This window comes from Rutilus rutilus (genome assembly GCF_951802725.1).
Source record: "Rutilus rutilus genome assembly, chromosome: 3".
In the NCBI taxonomy this organism is placed as follows: Eukaryota; Metazoa; Chordata; class Actinopteri; order Cypriniformes; family Leuciscidae; genus Rutilus; species Rutilus rutilus.
The window spans coordinates 38,784,610-38,803,404 of NC_140211.1; the positions used below are offsets into that span (position 1 = coordinate 38,784,610).

Below are 18,795 nucleotides of genomic sequence, written 5' to 3' on the forward strand. Positions count from 1 at the left end.
ATGTCTAAGAAGGTATGTACCCAGCTTAAGTTATTTGGCAACCGTGACCAAATCAGTAAACTTTCTGTGTTCCTTAGGAACATGCAAGGAATTTCATACCCGCATATTATCCCCCTCCTGAAAACAAGGAGTGCAAGTACCCCGCTTAGCATAAGTGTATTTTTATTTATTTTGTGTTGCAACCATTTAACCCTTTGGTGAACAGTCATGTCAGTTGGTGGGTGCACAACAAAAGATGGCAAAATAGACAGCCTTGAGTGAATTTGCCTGCCATAGAGGAGCATGTTACACCTGCAAGAAGTCAGTTACCACAGGTTTCCATGACTTATGATGCTGGATGGCCATTTGGACAGTGTGTTTGAGTACACGGTTGAACCTCTCTGCAGCACCATTAGCTGCCAAGTAGTAGAGAGACGAAAGATGTTAACGAATAATTCTTCCTTCCAGAAAAGCAGAAAAAGCAGCAGATATACTCAATGGATTTCCATTTCTATACTCAATGGATTTCCATGGCGGCTGAAGACTGATGACAGAAACGAAACCACAGAATCCATAAGTGACAGTGTGGGTAAAGGAGACCTCACACCATTTGCTGTAATAGTCACTTAATGTTATAGCAAACTTCTAGTCAGATGTAGCAGTGTCAAATGGCCCGACTATGGTTGTCAAAAGTACCGGTTCTTTGGTACCAAGTCGGTACTGAAATTTTGAAAATATGACAATACCAGCATTCCTGTAGTACCGGTAGCCAAGTCAAGTCACCTTCATTTATATAGCGCTTTTTACAATACAGATTGTTTCAAAGCAGTTTACTTTACAGTGAAGCAGCTACAGGTAGTATATACTGTACTGGATATATTCGGTACCCGCGGACAGGCGGCTGCTTTCAGTCGTTTCCGTGTTTATCTAAGTGCAGGGCTCCAGACTAACTGACCACAAAAAGACTATTTAAATATGAATCCTGGATGTTCTGCGCATCTCTGTGTGAATGGCGCAGACACACGGTTTCAATTACCACACACACAGACACACACTGAAGCACGCGTGACGTTCGCTGTGTTATCAGCCTCTATCACCTCACTATATGAGGACATGAATGCACAAACTAACTTCATCTCCAGAGCCGCTCTGGGTCTGATTCACTTCATGAGCATTTTACCTTTTCATTTGAGAAAAAAACTATCATCACATCATACACCCACAGAAAGTTCTTCACGGCAACCCGTCAAGATAAAAGTTTGGTTTAACTTGAAGAAATTGACAGAAATATATTGGGCTACTGTTGTACAGTAGATTTAGCTTTACTATTAAATGTGGCCTTCAAATGTTTATATGTATTATTTACTTATAATGATTACCATCATAAATAATAAATTCATTGAATTTAATTGAATTTTTTTTCTTCAAATAGTTAAATAAAATAGTTAAATAGTTCCAACAAATTTTGCTGTGGTACCGAAACTGGTACCGAGAACCCTAAAATTTTAATGGTATTGGTACCGACTACTGGAATTTTGGCATCGTGACCCTAGGCCCGACTATATCAGACAGCCATGGTCCATCTGGCAGCGACACCGACTGGAGAGGAGTAGGATGTGACTTGACAGTTTAGTCATTGAGCTGACACACATGGCAGGAACATACAGCATCATGAACCTAAGCATCCATCCCTGGCCACCAATAGAGATCACGGAGACGTTGTTTGGTTCTCACCTCTCCCTGATGTCCTTTGTGCGCTATGGAGACCAGCATAGAAAGAAGAGAAGCAGGTGCAATCAGCCGTGAGCTATGGAAGACGAAGTTATCCTTAACAGACAGCTCCATTCACAGTTCATTGTATGGCAACAACTTAACATCTAGTCCCTTGGGTGAAGGAGGCCAACCAACCATTTGAAATGTGTAAGAAGTTAGTGCAGGTGCAGGTTAGTGCAGGACAAGAACCGCATGCTGCATCAACATCAGCTGCAGACAGAGAATTACAGGCAGCAGATACTAGAAAAGAATCAAACTCCTCTTCAATATCATCAACAGGAGCTGGAGAAACTGCAGATAATGCTGCAGCACTTCTGCAGCATTATCTGCAGAAGTAGACAAGGGCAAATGTGACCGATAATCAGCAGGAGCATTTTGAATCGCCTGTACACATCAGGACACTGGTTTGCTGGAAGTGACACTTGTCTTCACTGAGCTGTAAGCCTGCAGCTTCTAGTCATTGTAAGACCGCTTGAAGGTGTGGCTTTGAGAAACTATGCCAACTTTTAGCACGTGCTTTCAATGCATCCTCTGCATCATTATACGTTGTACCTGTTTTAGGCAATGAGTAGAAAATCCGTTGTACCTCTGTACCGAGACAGTGAAGCAGTACAGCTCTCCGTCTTTCATCCAACCAAGTATCCCTTGTTGCATCAATAACCAGAAGGTAATTTTCAAAATTCAGCAGCCATGTGCTGAACAGCATAGCAGGCTCACCAGGGCAAGTCAGGAAAAAAACTCAGGAAAAGGCACTTTAGAAACAGACCAAAAATGCCTAGTCCTCGTCACCAATTTGTGGGGTCTGTCAGGAGTTAATAAGCAAAGAAACACACGAGACAGAAGTAGAGAACTTCATCCATCTTCTTTACTCTTTCTCTCCCACACATTACGTCATTAACCAACACTTCAAAATACAATGTTCCTCATGAACACAATAGCCTACCTATAGGAGGCCAATGAATTGTCTTGCACATTCACAGAAATTGCTAAATAAGGTGGATAAGTTAAATTTCAAGCACCAATATCTCATCACGTAATACCTGAAACATAGTGACCATGTTTTTTACAGTGAATTTCTGGCATCCAAAGCTACAGTTTTTATCCTAATTTTTAACTGGATATTTAAAAAAAATAGCAGACAGAAGCGGTTCGAGTACAGGTGAAGGGGTAAACAAAGCCAATCCACTTCTCTAACTCACTAGTAATGCCTGTAACCACAGTGACAGATAAAGATACTATCAATACTTTGTAGTGTGTCTTTTTGACAATGTGACATTTCATTTTTACTGTTTGGCATTTGCACTGCTTTTATCCTCTCAGATACTACATGTGGTCAAAAATCATCACATAGTTACTCATAATTATAGAAAATATGCTATTGTGTGAACATAGTAGGTCAGCCCTTAATGATCCAAATTATTAAAATGTAATATGCAACCATTGTTGACGTATCAAAAAAAAAGAAGTTTTTTCGTGTACCTCATTGATCTCAGTAGGACTAAGCAGGCTATATTGATGTAATGTAGAATGAGCCCATCCATGTGTAATATCCAGAAGAAACGCTTCACCCCTCATTGGTATTCCGCAAAGTGCTCCTCTCCAGCCACACAAAGCAATAGAGCCAATAAGAGGCTAATCAGGTGTGTTGGAGCTATTGATCATTTTATCAAATCCCCTCATGAGCCATACACAAACACACAATCTATACACACACTGTTTACAGCCTGTTCCAGATGCAAGCATGCACGCTTTCTTACCACGTTGATGCCGCCCGAGTTCTCGTGACTGCACATGCCCTCCAGCGGAGCCATGCCAATGGTGGTGCCCTTGAAAACCACACCACTGCAGGGAAAACAATACATAATTTCAGCTTTGATATCAATAAAAATGCATGAGCCATTCTTTGAACACACACACACACACACACTAAAGAAAAAAAAAAAACTGTATGATTTTCTTTCTTTCTTCAGCAGAACACAAAAGTAGATTTTTTGAAGAATGCTGGAAAAACCAAACAATTTAGTTTACCATTGACCATTAAAAATAAAATTTGTTCCACAGAAGAAAGACAGTCATACAGGTTTGGACCGACTACAGGGTAAATGTAAATGACAACAGTCAATTTTTCTACCCATTTTTGTGTGAACTATCCCTTTAATAATGTATAACGTACAATAATATCAAGCAAACTTAAATACATTTTTTTAAATATACTTCATTAAGAATAAGTCTTGTTTTAAACATGTGCACAGGGTTGGTGTGTATTGTGACTAACGTGAGTAGTTGGGCATTGTCATGTTTCTTGCGGGATTTGAGTTTCTGTCTCCACTGAAGAAAGGACCAAAGAGTTGAATTTGGTTCCTCGTTGATAATGCACTGGTCATGTTCTGTCCAAACCTCTAGACCAATCAGAGGCACACGAATGTTCAAGACTCTGTAGAACTGATCAAACCAAACCAAAAAATCAGGGACATGGTACAGACATCAATACATTTTGCATTCAGAAAACAAATATGCACTCTAAACAGTCAACAAAACCTTTGAACCAAAGAAATGCACCAGGCTTGACATACCTTATCTACATAATTAGCAATTTCCATTATCCTCTGTTTAGTTTTGTCAAGGTCCTTGTTTTGCTTTCTGTACTGTAGAGACACGGCAGGAGGAAAATTGATCGAGACAAACATACAAATGCATGAGAAAATGCAAAAACCTGCTACAGAGAAATTTGATTAACTAAATCCAGCTGTAATGAAATCTTACATAACCTCCAGCCTCTTTTGGCTTTTGGTGAATATTATACAGATTCAATGTAAATGTATGAAAGAACTCAATCAGAAAACTCAACAGAATGTAACACTGAAAGATTGTCTGCATGACCCTCATGAAAATAAGAACTAAAAATTTAATTCACTGATAACTTCTTGAAAAACTTCTTATAGACGTAAGATATCATCAAATGGTATTGACAGAAAAAAGAGTGAGTGCGAGAGAGCGAAATGGCTCTTCCGAAGCTCTATATTTAAGTAACAATTGCTCAGTGACCACATTTGAATGAGAAAGTAACACTAGGCTTAAAGCACCAGTTCTAAAGCAAAGTTTATATAACTCGGCCTGTATTTGAAGCTCTAAAGCCTTAATTCCAGTGGTGAACTTTTCTGGGTGGAAGTTTCTAATTAGCAGTAGTGAGCGTGACACAGGCATCATCAGCTTACCAGTGTGTTGTCAGCTACTATATACAGTTCCATGTACTTTGTAGTACCCCAGGCATTTCGTCTAACCTAGGGGTGGGGATAAATACAGAAAGAAAACAAACGACAAGCAGAAAGAAACGTTAATTGCTGGAGGGCAGGATTTATGGATTTGTTTCTCTAGTCTCTTGCGGCTTGTTTCTTCATGCATACAATACATGTCTGCAACAATTTGACAAGCGAGGAAGTGACAATTGTATTAAATCACACATATTGAATTTAGTATAAAATAAGGATTAATTTAAATGGTAATTGTCATCCATGCCCACATATATATATATATATATATATTTTTTTTTTTTTACAAACTGACTACAAAAGCTCAAAGACTGTATGTAATAATATTGTAGCAATATTGCTTATTTTTTACTGCTTGCCATCACTGCTGTTCTTCACGTTCATTTTTATTAGCATTTTAATTGATGGGTCTAATTCACTCAAAAGACTGCTTTGGCATAGTAATCACAAAAGTGTTCAGTCGTCTCAAAGTGACAGCTAGCATTTACAGCAACCAAGCAGTAAATAAAATGAGAATGAAACAATAAAATGAGGGGAAAAACAGGATGTGCATATAAATCATCTTCATTGTCAACCAAACCAAAGGGAAATAAAAGTGCAAGTTAATAAATGTTCATAAGCAATAAAAATCAAAGCACTGCACGCCAAAACGAGTCTTGTCAGGAACTCATTTGTATGACTATTAATGGGAATCGCACGGAATTTAATTCCAGTTTAAATTCCAACGATTCCTTTAGTAATGTTTAGCTCCCCCTAATTATATTTCAGAATATAAAAATCTTACAGAAAATAACTATTTAATAATACACAGTGACTGTCTGCACATATTTTGGCAGGGTCCTGCTTAAGTACAAATGCAGTATGTAGATGTACCTTTGAATGTTTTTACTATGTAAAGAATGTCATGGATATTACATTGCTTTTAGTTTTGAGGACACATTGCAAACTACAAAAAGCCAAGGAGAAACCAAGTGATCCACTGTCATTTGTTCTAGAAATCAGATTCCAAGGCAAAACAATGTCAATATGACTGTACACGAAGGATCTGTGACATTTAAAGGCTAAAAACCAAACAGGGACACACTGCAGTACATACTACTATAGTATACATGAACCTCAAAGTTCAGGAACTTTGTAAAACAGTAGCACCAGGAATACATCATCATTGAGGAGCGAGCACATTAGTCCACACTGTTTATTAATTTATGGACCCTCTAATTCTCATTTGTAAACAGCTGGCCAGTTAGATGACTTCACTGCTTAATGAGAAAGCAAGTGCAGGCAGAATAAAAGCAGTAGGAGGGCTCCCAACTCCTGCTAATGATCCTCAAGAGTTTTATAATAAGCCTACATTATGCACTTCATCAGTCTGAACACTTAACCTGGGCTTAAGATGGCCTTATTTCTGTACTGTAATGAGCCAAAACACATTTTTATTTCCGCAGTGCATTATGGGGGAAAGAAAATGCATGAAAATTGGTTGAATTGCAGACTCACAATGCAACACAACAGCTTTGTGTCAGACAACAATGTTCTCTCCTGTGAGTGGCCTTCATTTAACCGATATCTAGTCATTATAGAATGGAGGGAACAGAACATCTTTCCTTTTGTGAAAGAGAAATTGTCTCTGACACTCACAATCCACTCATGAGATCAGAAATAGAGACTTTACACGTTGAATAATGACGGTAATAACTTATTATTATGTTATTATTTCCATAATTACCATAATGCTTACAAACTAGTGAGAGCTGCTTTACAAAATGTGATTTTTGTCACCTGGGCAAAGGATTGATTAATAGACTTTTTTTGCATGCCATCTGTTTAAATCAACATTTACAGATATAATATGAAGACAAATGATTTCATTTCTGACTGACCCTTTGATGCAAAGGTTTAAGATGACCACTGAACAGGCTCAGGTGTCCAGTTTGATGGCTGTGTCCACATGTGCCGCTTTTGATAGGCAGGTCTTCAGTGCGATGGAAGGTGTGGTGGAGAACCTCCTGGCCTCTGATTGGCTCCAGGTAGTATGTATCATTTGAGTTCAAGACAATCAGACCTCTGAAAAAAGGAAATCAGAGCAATGTCAGTTCCATTGTTGAGGTTGTGTCAAAAACAATTAGAGATGAAGGGAAGGGATCTCTGTATCACAACAGCTTTCAAATGGATACTTCACCCCAAAACGAAAATCCTGTCATCATTTACTCACCCATTTACAAACCTGTGTTTGACTTTTTTCTTTTGTGGAACATAAAAGAAGATATCTTGGACACCAAAAAACACTGGAAACTAATGACTTTCATTATATGGATCTTCTTTTATGTTCCACAGAAAACACAAAGTCATACAGGTTTGGATTAAGATGAAGGAGAGTAAATGATGACATCATTTTCATTTTTGGGTGAACTATCCCTGCAAGTTTTTTCAAGGTTTTGCCCTTATCAATACCATTTAAGAATGCCAGTAAAAATGAACGAATCTATGAGTTAATTTCCATTTGATCTCTCTCTCTTTCTCACAAGCACACATAGAAACACAGAGAGGAATTTGAATTCCTCTTGATCCTTCTTCTGGCCTCAGTAACTAATCATAGGGATCAGGGGGCCACTGGAATTGAGGTCTCCCAGAGCACATCTACAGCACCACTCGAAATGTAATTTCAGTAAAAAAGTTTGACCTCTAAAGAAATGATCGGTACGTTTGAAAAATATCTTTAAAATAAAGCTCTGAGGGTGTCCCATTTGTCATTTCAAGTTTCAGTGTTCTTGAGGGCCTACTACTGTATGTGTCCTCAATATGCCTGTTTTCGCAAGTCTGCACTGATGTGGGCTCCACAGTGGACCCCTATTCAAAAGTCTCTGCAGGACTTGGGGCTGAATTCGGAACAAGGTTTTTTTTTTAAACCCTTAAATACATACCTCAGGTCTTTATCGACCCCAGACATCATTCACTACCCTGCCTCTCATACATCTTTTAAAGTTAGACACCACCCTTTTTAGTATTCCTCAACCTATTAATTATAAACCATATAAAAAGAAAAAATATATAAAAGAATGCCTGCTTTGTAATTTTTGTAAAAAGTGTATAAGGTCGCTAGTCACCCGAGGTATGTAATAGTGCAAGTATATATTTTTCTGTGCAACAATAATTGAATCTCTGATGACTCAATGAGTGCAAATAACCTTTATTCTTCAAGGTGGCAATGTCTAATACACAATTATGAAGTGATGATAGAATACATAAGTATAATCAGCAAATAGAACTGGCTCAGTGATTTACTACAGAGCAAGTACTGTGTGTATGCAATCAAATATTAGTATCACTGTCACATAATGATGGATCTGGTGAAGAAGCTGTCAGTGAAATTAATACTTTTATTCAGCAAGGATGCATTAAAGTGATCAAACGTGACAGTAAAGACATATATAATGTTAGAAAATATTTCATTTTAGCACAACATTTTTCAACTTTGATAATAATAATAAAAAAAAAATTTATTTGCGCTCTAAATCAGTAGAAAATGACAAAATCTGAAAATTCTACTTTGCCACTGCAGGGTAAATTATATATTATTATTATTTGCTTTAATATTGCATTAATATGATTGCATCAAAGGTATAATTCACTTAAAAAAGGAAAATTCTGTCATCATTTACTCACCCTCAAGTTGTTTCAAACCTGTATGAATTTCTTTATTCTGCTGAACACAAAGGAAGATATTTTGAAGAATGTTGGTAACCAAACAGCTGATGTTTGTGTTCAGTAGATTAAAGAAATTCATACAGGTTTGAAACAACCTGAGGGTGAGTAAATGATGACAGAATTTTCATTTTTAAGTGAACTATTCCTTACTATGGTCAAATAAATGCTGCCTCGGTGAGCAAAAGAGACTTCTTTCAAAAACATAAAAAATTGCATCACCTCCAAAATTTACCAACAGCTTTCATCACCAGCAACTAATGTATGCTAATATAAGCAGGATGTTTCAAAAGTTGTACTCACTGTAAAGAGATAAAAAATAATCTACTGTTCCCTAGTAGTTCCAGTGTTGAATTTGTTTTCATTTGCTTTATTATTAATTTGTTTCATTCTTGTTCACAAAACAGATTTATGGTTATTGGAAATGTGTTTTGCCTTCAAATTGTTCACAACTGGTCCAAAATCCATTTAGTCGCAAAACCATTTGTTTACGCCCCAGGGCATCCAACTATTATCTTCAAAATGAGGATTGTCATTTTCCCCAAGCTGACAAAAGGCAAGCAGAAATGACTCCGGGTGTGGCGTTATAATGGTTCCTGACACCAAAACTGTAGGCAAATTTGGCAGTGATTTGATTTGCCTTGGCATAAACGTAATGATATTCATGAAACAATAAATAATAAAATAAATATTTAATACAAAAAAAAAAAACAATCAGCTGCATCGCTGTCAAATTTTCAAATGGACTGTTGTCTCTATTAACTGCAGACTATGGCGCACATCAGCACAAAACCTCCAATGAGCTAAAGGTAAAGAAACCCAAGAGTCGCCTTGACAAAACATGCAGTGCTAATTGCGTTTGCTCTTGCAAAATCTTGCAACAGCTGTTCAATGACTTGATCTGTCTTCATAAGAAATTCAAGACCTTTGGCAATATCTAGAGATAGACTCTCCAGGGCTTTGCCCTTAATAACACTGGTTTTTCTTCTTCATTAAACTGGCTCGTCGACTAAACGTATACAACAAACTCTGTGTGTCGAAGGAGCGACTGCTCTCATAGAGTCAAGCAAACACACTTAAGGGAATGTTGATTCATCCCCCAACTATCTTGGCTGCTGCTCTCTGATCTCACACAGTAAACTGCAGCTTAATTTCCCATCTAGCCACAAGTATGTAGCCCAAAATATCTAAAAGTATTTAAATTGTTTGTAAAATCTACATGTTACACATGACCTTCATGCTCTCTTTGTCAAAGCCCACCAGTACAATACATATGTGTATAGTAAAATCTAAATAACCCTTCATTTAGTACCACAACAAAACCTTAGCACCTGGTTAGTGCTTTGCTTTTGCATCTTTCAAAGACAGATAGGTTTGGTTTATATATCTAGGCATTAGGTTTAAAATGAACTGGAACAGACAGAGGCAGATGTAGTTTCAAGGCTGTTTGTGAATATTGTTTATACATAGAGAGGAAGCTTTCAGTGCTGAATGAGGACCGAGCACAACAAACTATTAACATTCTGGTAGGCCCACAGCATTAGTCATCAGTGCTTTTATTCAATAACCTGGCCAAAACATTACCTCTCTTCACAAATGAAGCACACAAAATTGTGCTGCATATGCTAAATAAAAAATTACCGACTTTTTGCAAGCACAAATGAAGGGTAACAACAAGATTTGCTCGCTCTCTATAGAGCATTTAGAACTTTCACACTCCCATGCAAAATGCTTGCTCACAAAGTCTCATTCACACTACTAACTGAAAAGCAACAACAACAACAAAACAGTCATACAATACAATGCTCGCAGAATGCTCAAGATCGCACTAAGCCGTGTGGCGTTTAGCCTTCCGGAGACATGTGACCGAATGAATTGAATGTATTGTGTTTGTGGTGAACCAAGAGTATCCAATTATGCCAGACATACCTCATTCCCAAACATGTGCTCAGAGCGACCCAAGAGTCGGCATGACCCCTGACCCTCCCGTGATAGAAGCAATGATCCTGGAGATGGAAGGAAAGAAAGAGATTACTGGAGGGAGGACAGGGAAAAACGAAAGGCAGCAGTTCGCTCAACAGACAGGCTGCGGAGTTAATGTTGTTCATAAAATGGGCAAAACCGAGTTAATGGAACATCTATCTAATTAGTAGTAAAAAGAGACTACATCTGTAAATCACAATTACATTTGTTACATTTTTGGCTTTCAGGTTTATTGGACTTAATTAGTCTGCCTCTTTTTGATTGCAGCACTGGAAAACTTCCCTCAGGAGTTCGCTGCTAACATTTGGAAAAGAATCGCTCCATTAAACTGTGCTGAAACTGATCCAAACTATGTATAAGTGATATTCTTTCAGCTATTCAAAAGGCTTATATGAATGGTCAGACCGTGAAATGAGTTCATTTATTTGAAGACAGGAAGCAAAAGAGGGATGGTTAAGCATGACAGGCACACAAATCAACGGTCTCTGAAGACGACGCTTGACAATCTGTCCGAAAATACCTACTTCCTTACTATATAGTATGTCAAAAAGTAGTATGTCTGAAAAGAGCAGTAGGCAAAAAGATGACCTAGTACCTCTACTGAAGATCCGAAGTGCACTGCAGGATTTGTGAAAGGCAGTGAAGTGATGCAACTGACTGCAGTAAGTCATACGACAATATGGCAGATGCTGAATTTCAGTCACGCTACACACATTCATACTATATAGAACATACTTTTTTTTAACAGCGCAAAGTTTGTTCCTCATCAAATCTCACCTGTCCTGCATCACATTCACTGCAATTTTATTTTAATTTTACAGAATATTTTTATACAATTAATTATGCAGTTTTTACCGTTTATTTGTCCTTTTAATGCTTTTTTGTTTTCTTTTATACATTTTATTAAATTAGTATTATCTAAAATGATTATTGACTTCACAGATTGACCACAGTGCAGTATGGGAATTAAAAAATAATAGACTATGTTCTAGCTGTTATTGATTTCATAGTAAAAATGCTAATATTTCAGTGAAGGAGAATTTTATATATATTAGGGCTGTCAAAAGATTAATCGCGATTAATCGCATCCAAAATAAAAGTTTGTGTTTACATAATATATGTGTGTGTACTGTGTATAATTATTTTGTATATATCAATACACACACATGCTTGTATATATTTAAGAAAAATGTGTAATTTATATATAAAAAAATTATATTTATATATAATATAAATTATATATAAATATATACAGTGTATGTATGCAAATATTTCTTAAATATATACAGTGCTATGCATAAGTTTAGACACCCATGCTAAAGTTGACTAAAAAGAGGAATAAAAAATCATCTTTTGGAAACTGAACTTAATGCCTTAATTTAAAAAATTAGGAAAAATCCAACCTTTAAGGACACCAATTTTCTTTGTGAATGAATAATGTATCGTAAATAAATAAATGTTCTTCCTTAAAATACAGGGTGCATAAGTTTGGACACCCCTATGTTAAATTCCCAGAGAGGCAGGCAGATTTTTATTTTTAAGTATTTTTTTTTATTTTTTGTTTAGGATACTATGCATCCTGATAAAGTTCCCTTGGCCTTTGGAATTAAAATAGCCCCACATCATCACATAGCCTTCACCATACCTAGAGATTGGCATGGGGTACTTTCCATAAGATCATCTCTCAATGCAAATCAAACCAGCTATTAGGCTAACTGAAATAAAACCATGCCAATCTCTAGGTATGGTGAAGGCTATGTGATGATGTGCGGCTATTTTAATTCCAAAGGCCAAGGGAACTTTATCAGGATGCATAGTATCCTGGATCCATGAAGTAACTGGCCTTTAAAAATAAAAATCTGCCTGCCTCTATGGGAATTTAACATAGGGGTGTCCAGACTTATGCACCCTGTATTTTAAGGAAGAACATTTATTTATTTACGATACATTATTCATTCACAAAGAAAATTGGTGTCCTTAAAGGTTGGATTTTTCCTATTTTTTTAAATTAAGGCATTAAGTTCAGTTTCCAAAAGATGATTTTTTATTCCTCTTTTTAGTCAACTTTAGTATGGGTGTCTAAACTTATGCATAGCACTGTACATGCATGTGTGTGTATTGATATATACAAAATAATTATACACAGTACACACACATATATTATGTAAACACAAACTTTTATTTTGGATGCGATTAATCGCGATTAATCTTTTGACAGCCCTAATATATATATATATATATATATATATATATACAGTGCTATGCATAAGTGAATACACTCATGCTAAAGTTGACTAAAAAGAGGAATAAAAAATCATATTTTGGAAATTGAACTTAATGCCTTAATTTAAAAAATGAGGAAAAATCCAACCTTTAAGGACACCAATTTTCTTTGTGAATGAATAATGTATCGTAAATAAATAAATGTTCTTCCTTAAAATACATGGTGCATAAGTGTGTACACCCCTATGTTAAATTCCCATAGAGGCAGGCAGAATTTTTTTTTTTTTTTTTTTTTTTTTTAGGATACTATGCATCCTGATAAAGTTCCCTTGGCCTTTGGAATTAAAATAGCCCCACATCATCACATAGCCTTCACCATACCTAGAGATTGGCATGGTTTTATTTCAGTTAGCCTAATAGCTAGTTTGATTTGCATTGAGAGATGATCTTATGGAAAGTACCCCATGCCAATCTCTAGGTATGGTGAAGGCTATGTGATGATGTGGGGCTATTTTAATTCCAAAGGCCAAGGGAACTTTATCAGGATGCATAGTATCCTTAATTTTGTTTAAAAAAAATACTTAAAAATAAAAATCTGCCTGCCTCTATGGGAATTTAACATAGGGGTGTACACACTTATGCACCATGTATTTTAAGGAAGAACATTTATTTATTTACGATACATTATTCATTCACAAAGAAAATTGGTGTCCTTAAAGGTTGGATTTTTCCTCATTTTTTAAATTAAGGCATTAAGTTCAATTTCCAAAATATGATTTTTTATTCCTCTTTTTAGTCAACTTTAGCATGGGTGTATTCACTTATGCATAGCACTGTATATATAATTGAATGTACATACATGCATACACACAACACGCGCACACACACACACAAACTGTGTCTTTTATTTGCGTGTGTGTGTGTGCGCGTGTTGTGAAATCGACAGCAGAACTTCCTCTTCCTGTCAGTTTCCTCTTTGTCTCTGTTGTCAGTAGATCAAAATTGCGCACCATTTATTCACAGATCCATTCCATATCATAATGTCATGCCATCATAGGGAATATTTTCATTTCCAATAACTGGAACTAAGACATAAAACTGATTTGCTATAATGTGAAGCCTGCGCACTGACAGTTTAATCTTCCGCTGCAGGACTCATGAATATTTGATTTTCTTTGATTTGATAGGACTAAGGTTTGCTTAATTACTTTTTTTATGAAGTTATAAATACAACGCTAATTAAACCTCTGTTTGTGAGTATGTGAGTGAGTGTGTGTGTGTGTGTGTGTGTGCTTACTAAAGGGGAAAAATTTCAACCTGATTGCAATGCACAGTTAACCAGCAGGCTTAGGCATCAGTCCCCTGTGTCATATTTTGCTTTTCAGACACTGATAGTCAAAAGAAAGACAAAAAGAAAAATAAATCCTCTGTGATTTTCAATAGATTGAATTACCACATCTATCACAACAGAGTAGGATGCTGTGATCTCCGCGCTACCTAAAGCGATCTGCTCATTCCCTTGAAAAGCTCTTTGTGTGTTAGCGCCCAGTGGTGAGCTGTACGCCGATCCTGTGCTGCTCACTCGAGGGGGCATCTGGAAGCTGTTAAAAGGGCTCAAAAATAATCAGGGGTGTGACTTCACTCCCATCAACCCTTGTCAAGTGATGAAAACCCAATTACAAATCTCAGAGCTTGTGCAGGGACAGCAAGTTGATCTGGGATCCTTCATAACAGTCTGGGAAGGCAGTTTACGGCTGAAGAAATCCGCTTGTGGTTTTGTATCCTTTTCTGGCTGATCAATAAGTCGGATTTTAGAGATGCGTGCAGCAAAACAAGACTGTTTTGCAACGAACAGACAGCGTGAAAAATCGAGCAATTTTGTCCTATATTTCGAGTCACACTTTTTTGATATCAAGTCGCTCTCGGCCTTGATTGAACCCGGCACTTCACACCTCAACCACATTCAACGGAAGAACATAAGTGACAAGTTTTCACAACTTTCTGCAAGAGTTAGCAATAAATTATCCGTATGAAATCTGCCTTCTGCAGCTAAAATATACCGTGATGGAATCTTCAGAGTCTTTTTTGCCCGTTAACTGAATGTTTTGCAGGAATCAAAAATAAGGAAAGAATTATTCATAACAAAAAAATATCCCTACTGGCAACTTTAGACTATTTACTGGCTACATTGTATAAGGCTGTTTTATTTGTGATTTGAGTGTTCAGGTATGTTTTCACAGGCCTGATCATGTAGTATCACATTAGAGTTTTGCTAATAAGATTTACTATGGCACACCAATGATGGTTGATCTGAAATAAAATTACTATATTACAGAATTGTATGCAGTACAAATATAATAAAATCAGTGAGCACAACCAGCTTAGTTACTTTTTATGGAAAGTAATGTTTTATGTTACTTTTGCGTTACTTTTTCTTATCTGGACTTGCGTGTATGTTTTTTAATAACGAAAAGTGAAATGACAAATCCTCAGGCTGAGGGAAATGCACATTCACACCTGTACAGTAGAGGGCGCAGCTCAAGCAAACCTTTCAGCTGTGCTGACATTCTGGATTGCAGAAGAATAGGACGTTTAACACTCTATAGGGGTGTTTCTCAATCGGAAGACTGCATCCTATGAAGGTTGCAAATCTCGGCTGCCACGAAACGTCGCTGAAGGCCATCTCAGTTCGAAGGATCATTGGAAGGCAGCCTTCGTTTCGCATCCTTCATTCAGCCTGTTTTGAAGGACGCATCGGATGTATCATTCACGGCCTTAAATCACCCACAATCCTTTGCACATATTCAAATTCACGGGAATAAACTGACAGAAAACGAGTTGGAAAACTGATCTCGTCTGAGTTTATTATGAAATGTAAGACAGAAATAATGCTTTCGGACATGAAAGTATAGATGTTATCTTTTGTTTTGCTGTAAATGTATCACTTAACACTAAACTGGCAATAATGTAAGCCGCTGGGAGACCACACGGTTGTCATTCACTGTAGGAAGCCAGTTAATGTAAAGATTTGTAATATCAATTTTAAATAGTATTTTTGTGTGGTGACAGCAGGGCGGAACATTTATGACGTAGCCATGCACACCTCCTATACCGTCTCATTCTAGCGTTTAATGCTGAGGAGGACTATAGCCTACAAGCCACCGAAGGACTGGACTAGGAAGGACACAGCCTCAGTAGGATGCAGCCTTCCGTTTGAGAAGCACCCTAGCTGTGTCCCAATTCGGCGGCTGCATGAAGGTCGAACCGAGGACCAGGGTTGCCAGGTCTGCACAACAAAACCCACCCAATTGCTAATCAAAAGTAGCGGAATCACAGTTCAATTCCAGACTTAGCAACACTAAACCGTTGTTAAATGGCCTAGCAGATTTGTAACAGCTGACAGCGGACGTTTGTGAGAGAGATTTTTTTATTTGCTCTTATGAGTTTTTATTGGATTTTGACATGCTTCAACGCCCGAGTTTTTGGCCCGGTAAATAAATTGTCGTTGTCAGCCCTCATTTTAATACATTTAGAGTTCTGCTCTTTGCTCCCAAAAACAAAACGAAATATTACAACAAGTTTAGCCTCAGACCACCTAACAAATGAAGCTGCGCAGTGGTAACATTCACGTTTTTTAAGAACGACCTCTGGCTTTTAACACTTGTTTCACTAGCTATTTGTGTAAATTAAAACACAATAATTACATTTATATGTGAAATCCTCAACCGCCACAGAACTACCACCCACCATTTTCTTAGAATAAAAATCCTTTCATCATTGGCGCGCAATGAATTCTGGGGTAGGGTAGGACGCGATAGGTCCATCAGTTGTATTCTTCATTGCCCAGAGAAACGAAGAGCGCATTTGACGCAATGGCTTTCGAATGCGGCCTTCGAAGGGTGCAATAAAACCAAAAAATTCAACACAAATGTGATGTTCATCTAAAGTCATTTTTGCTTATTGGTACGGTTGAACTGGAACATTGAGGGTCAGCAGCAAAGACATTGGCTTATAAAGTGAGATTAAATACATAAAGTATATATGTGTAATTTAACATTTAATTATTGCAGATTTGTGTAGTATTCTGAGTTTGTTTCACTGTTTTAATTCATTCTGAGGAATACTAAATCTGTTTTTGTGCAAGTGAGATGAGTAAATGCATGTTCACAACATGGGGACAGAAGAGGTGTCAGTCAATAAATGGGAAAACAAAGCAACTTGAGTTACATGTTTGAAAAAGTGGGTGCATTGCCCCCAACACCGAACACAACAACAATAAAATAGTTTTTACATCACATCAAAAGTAAAATGCATTAAAGTAATGAAAATATTGAAGGACAATGTGTTTAATTGTCATGACAATGATGTCCCAATGCGAAAAAAAAAAAGCTTCACGTAAAATTTCATCTTTTTTTATTTCGGGATAAAATATGACTGAGATTTGTTTTTGTGAGATACACTTCTAAACAAATTATTTACAAATTAGAGCTAATATTAATGAAAATAATCAAACGGAAATATTTGAGTGCCAAGTGAAGATAATTCTAAGAAATTCAATTATTGCGGCAGATTAAAACAATGAATAGAGAAAGGATCGAATGAATTACAAAAAGTGTTTTTAGAAGTAAATACAATTTTAGTTGATCATTGATTAATCATCAGTAATCAATTTGAATATAAACTCACCACTGGCCAATATGCAACAATCATCTCTTTTTTGCCTGATGAAATTTTTTGTGCTTTTTTTATAATAGTTAATCACAATAAATGAATCTGTTTAATTGATAGCGCTAATACAACATTTAGGGGAAATACTGCACTGTTTTAACAAAATAAATGAAGCTTTATATGTCAAAAATAATACACACTGAAACTGGGAAGTCTGGGAACTGAGAGAAGCAGAGACAGAGAGAGAGGAACAGAGATGCAGAGATAAAGAGACACACACACATAAACACATACAGAGGTCTCAGTCCTGCTTACAGTGTGCTTGCTGGTTTTGGTGATGGGGAGGCCATTCTCATAGTGAGTTTCAGTGAAGTCGTGACCCAGGAGCTCCCTAAGAGAGACAAAATGAATAAACAAGCTGTCACTGTGATATCACTACACACACACATACACACATTTGGTGGAGGTTTTTTTGCCATTTCCACAGCAATATTTTGTCTTCGAGCATGAGAGTGTTTTCTGTGCTGAACACCGCGATTAACAACACCCGCAGCGCGGATTACAGTTCACATCCGGACCGGAGTAAGTGCGTTTCAAGTTTTATGGACATATTTAATATAACCTTTAATGTCTGTAAGTGAAGAAATTAAAATGTAAATATTAGTAGGCTATTGAATTATTATTTTTTGTACTATTAAAAGATATATTATTATTATGAAATACTCGTCATATCAAAAGATTAAGTTTACAGTAATGTCAATTGTTTTCTAATCTTAAATATTTTGGTGGGTCTTGAGATAGATTATACTTGTCTTTGGGAAAGTTTGGGAAACCTTGCTCTAGGTCACTAAACATTTTAATTATTTCCAATGCTAAAAGTGCAATTAGGAATCGCAAAATTATAATGTGCAGTATAAAAATGGATATTCATTTTGAAATTTGCTTAAGGATATATTTAACAGTTTGAAATTATTTATGTTTACTGTAAATTACCATTATGAGACAACAGGTAATCAAAATGTAAAATTTAGGCAAATTTAATATTCAATACATCACATTCAAAAGTTTGGGAAATTAATCAACAGGAATGAATCAATGTAATGTGTGGTGTTGTCGCAATTCAGTACAATTGATGCAGATGCAACATTCAAGGAGTTTAATTAACCAGGAGAATACGCAATCATCTTACACACTAAAT

The 18,795-nt window shown here is 36.7% G+C and overlaps 1 protein-coding gene across 1 annotated transcript in view; it reads right to left on the minus strand.

Annotated features, from left to right (window-relative positions):
- adam19a (ADAM metallopeptidase domain 19a) overlaps window positions 1-18,795 on the minus strand; it is a 115,387-nt gene that overhangs the window by 35,022 nt on the left and 61,570 nt on the right. The window contains exons 4-10 of the mRNA XM_084404063.1: window positions 17,913-17,988; window positions 10,653-10,729; window positions 6,902-7,085; window positions 4,968-5,033; window positions 4,326-4,397; window positions 4,028-4,194; window positions 3,510-3,594 (exon numbers count right to left, since the gene is read on the minus strand). Of these exons, the coding sequence (XP_084260189.1) occupies window positions 3,510-3,594; window positions 4,028-4,194; window positions 4,326-4,397; window positions 4,968-5,033; window positions 6,902-7,085; window positions 10,653-10,729; window positions 17,913-17,988 (727 nt within the window). The remainder of the gene's footprint in view (window positions 1-3,509; window positions 3,595-4,027; window positions 4,195-4,325; window positions 4,398-4,967; window positions 5,034-6,901; window positions 7,086-10,652; window positions 10,730-17,912; window positions 17,989-18,795) is intronic.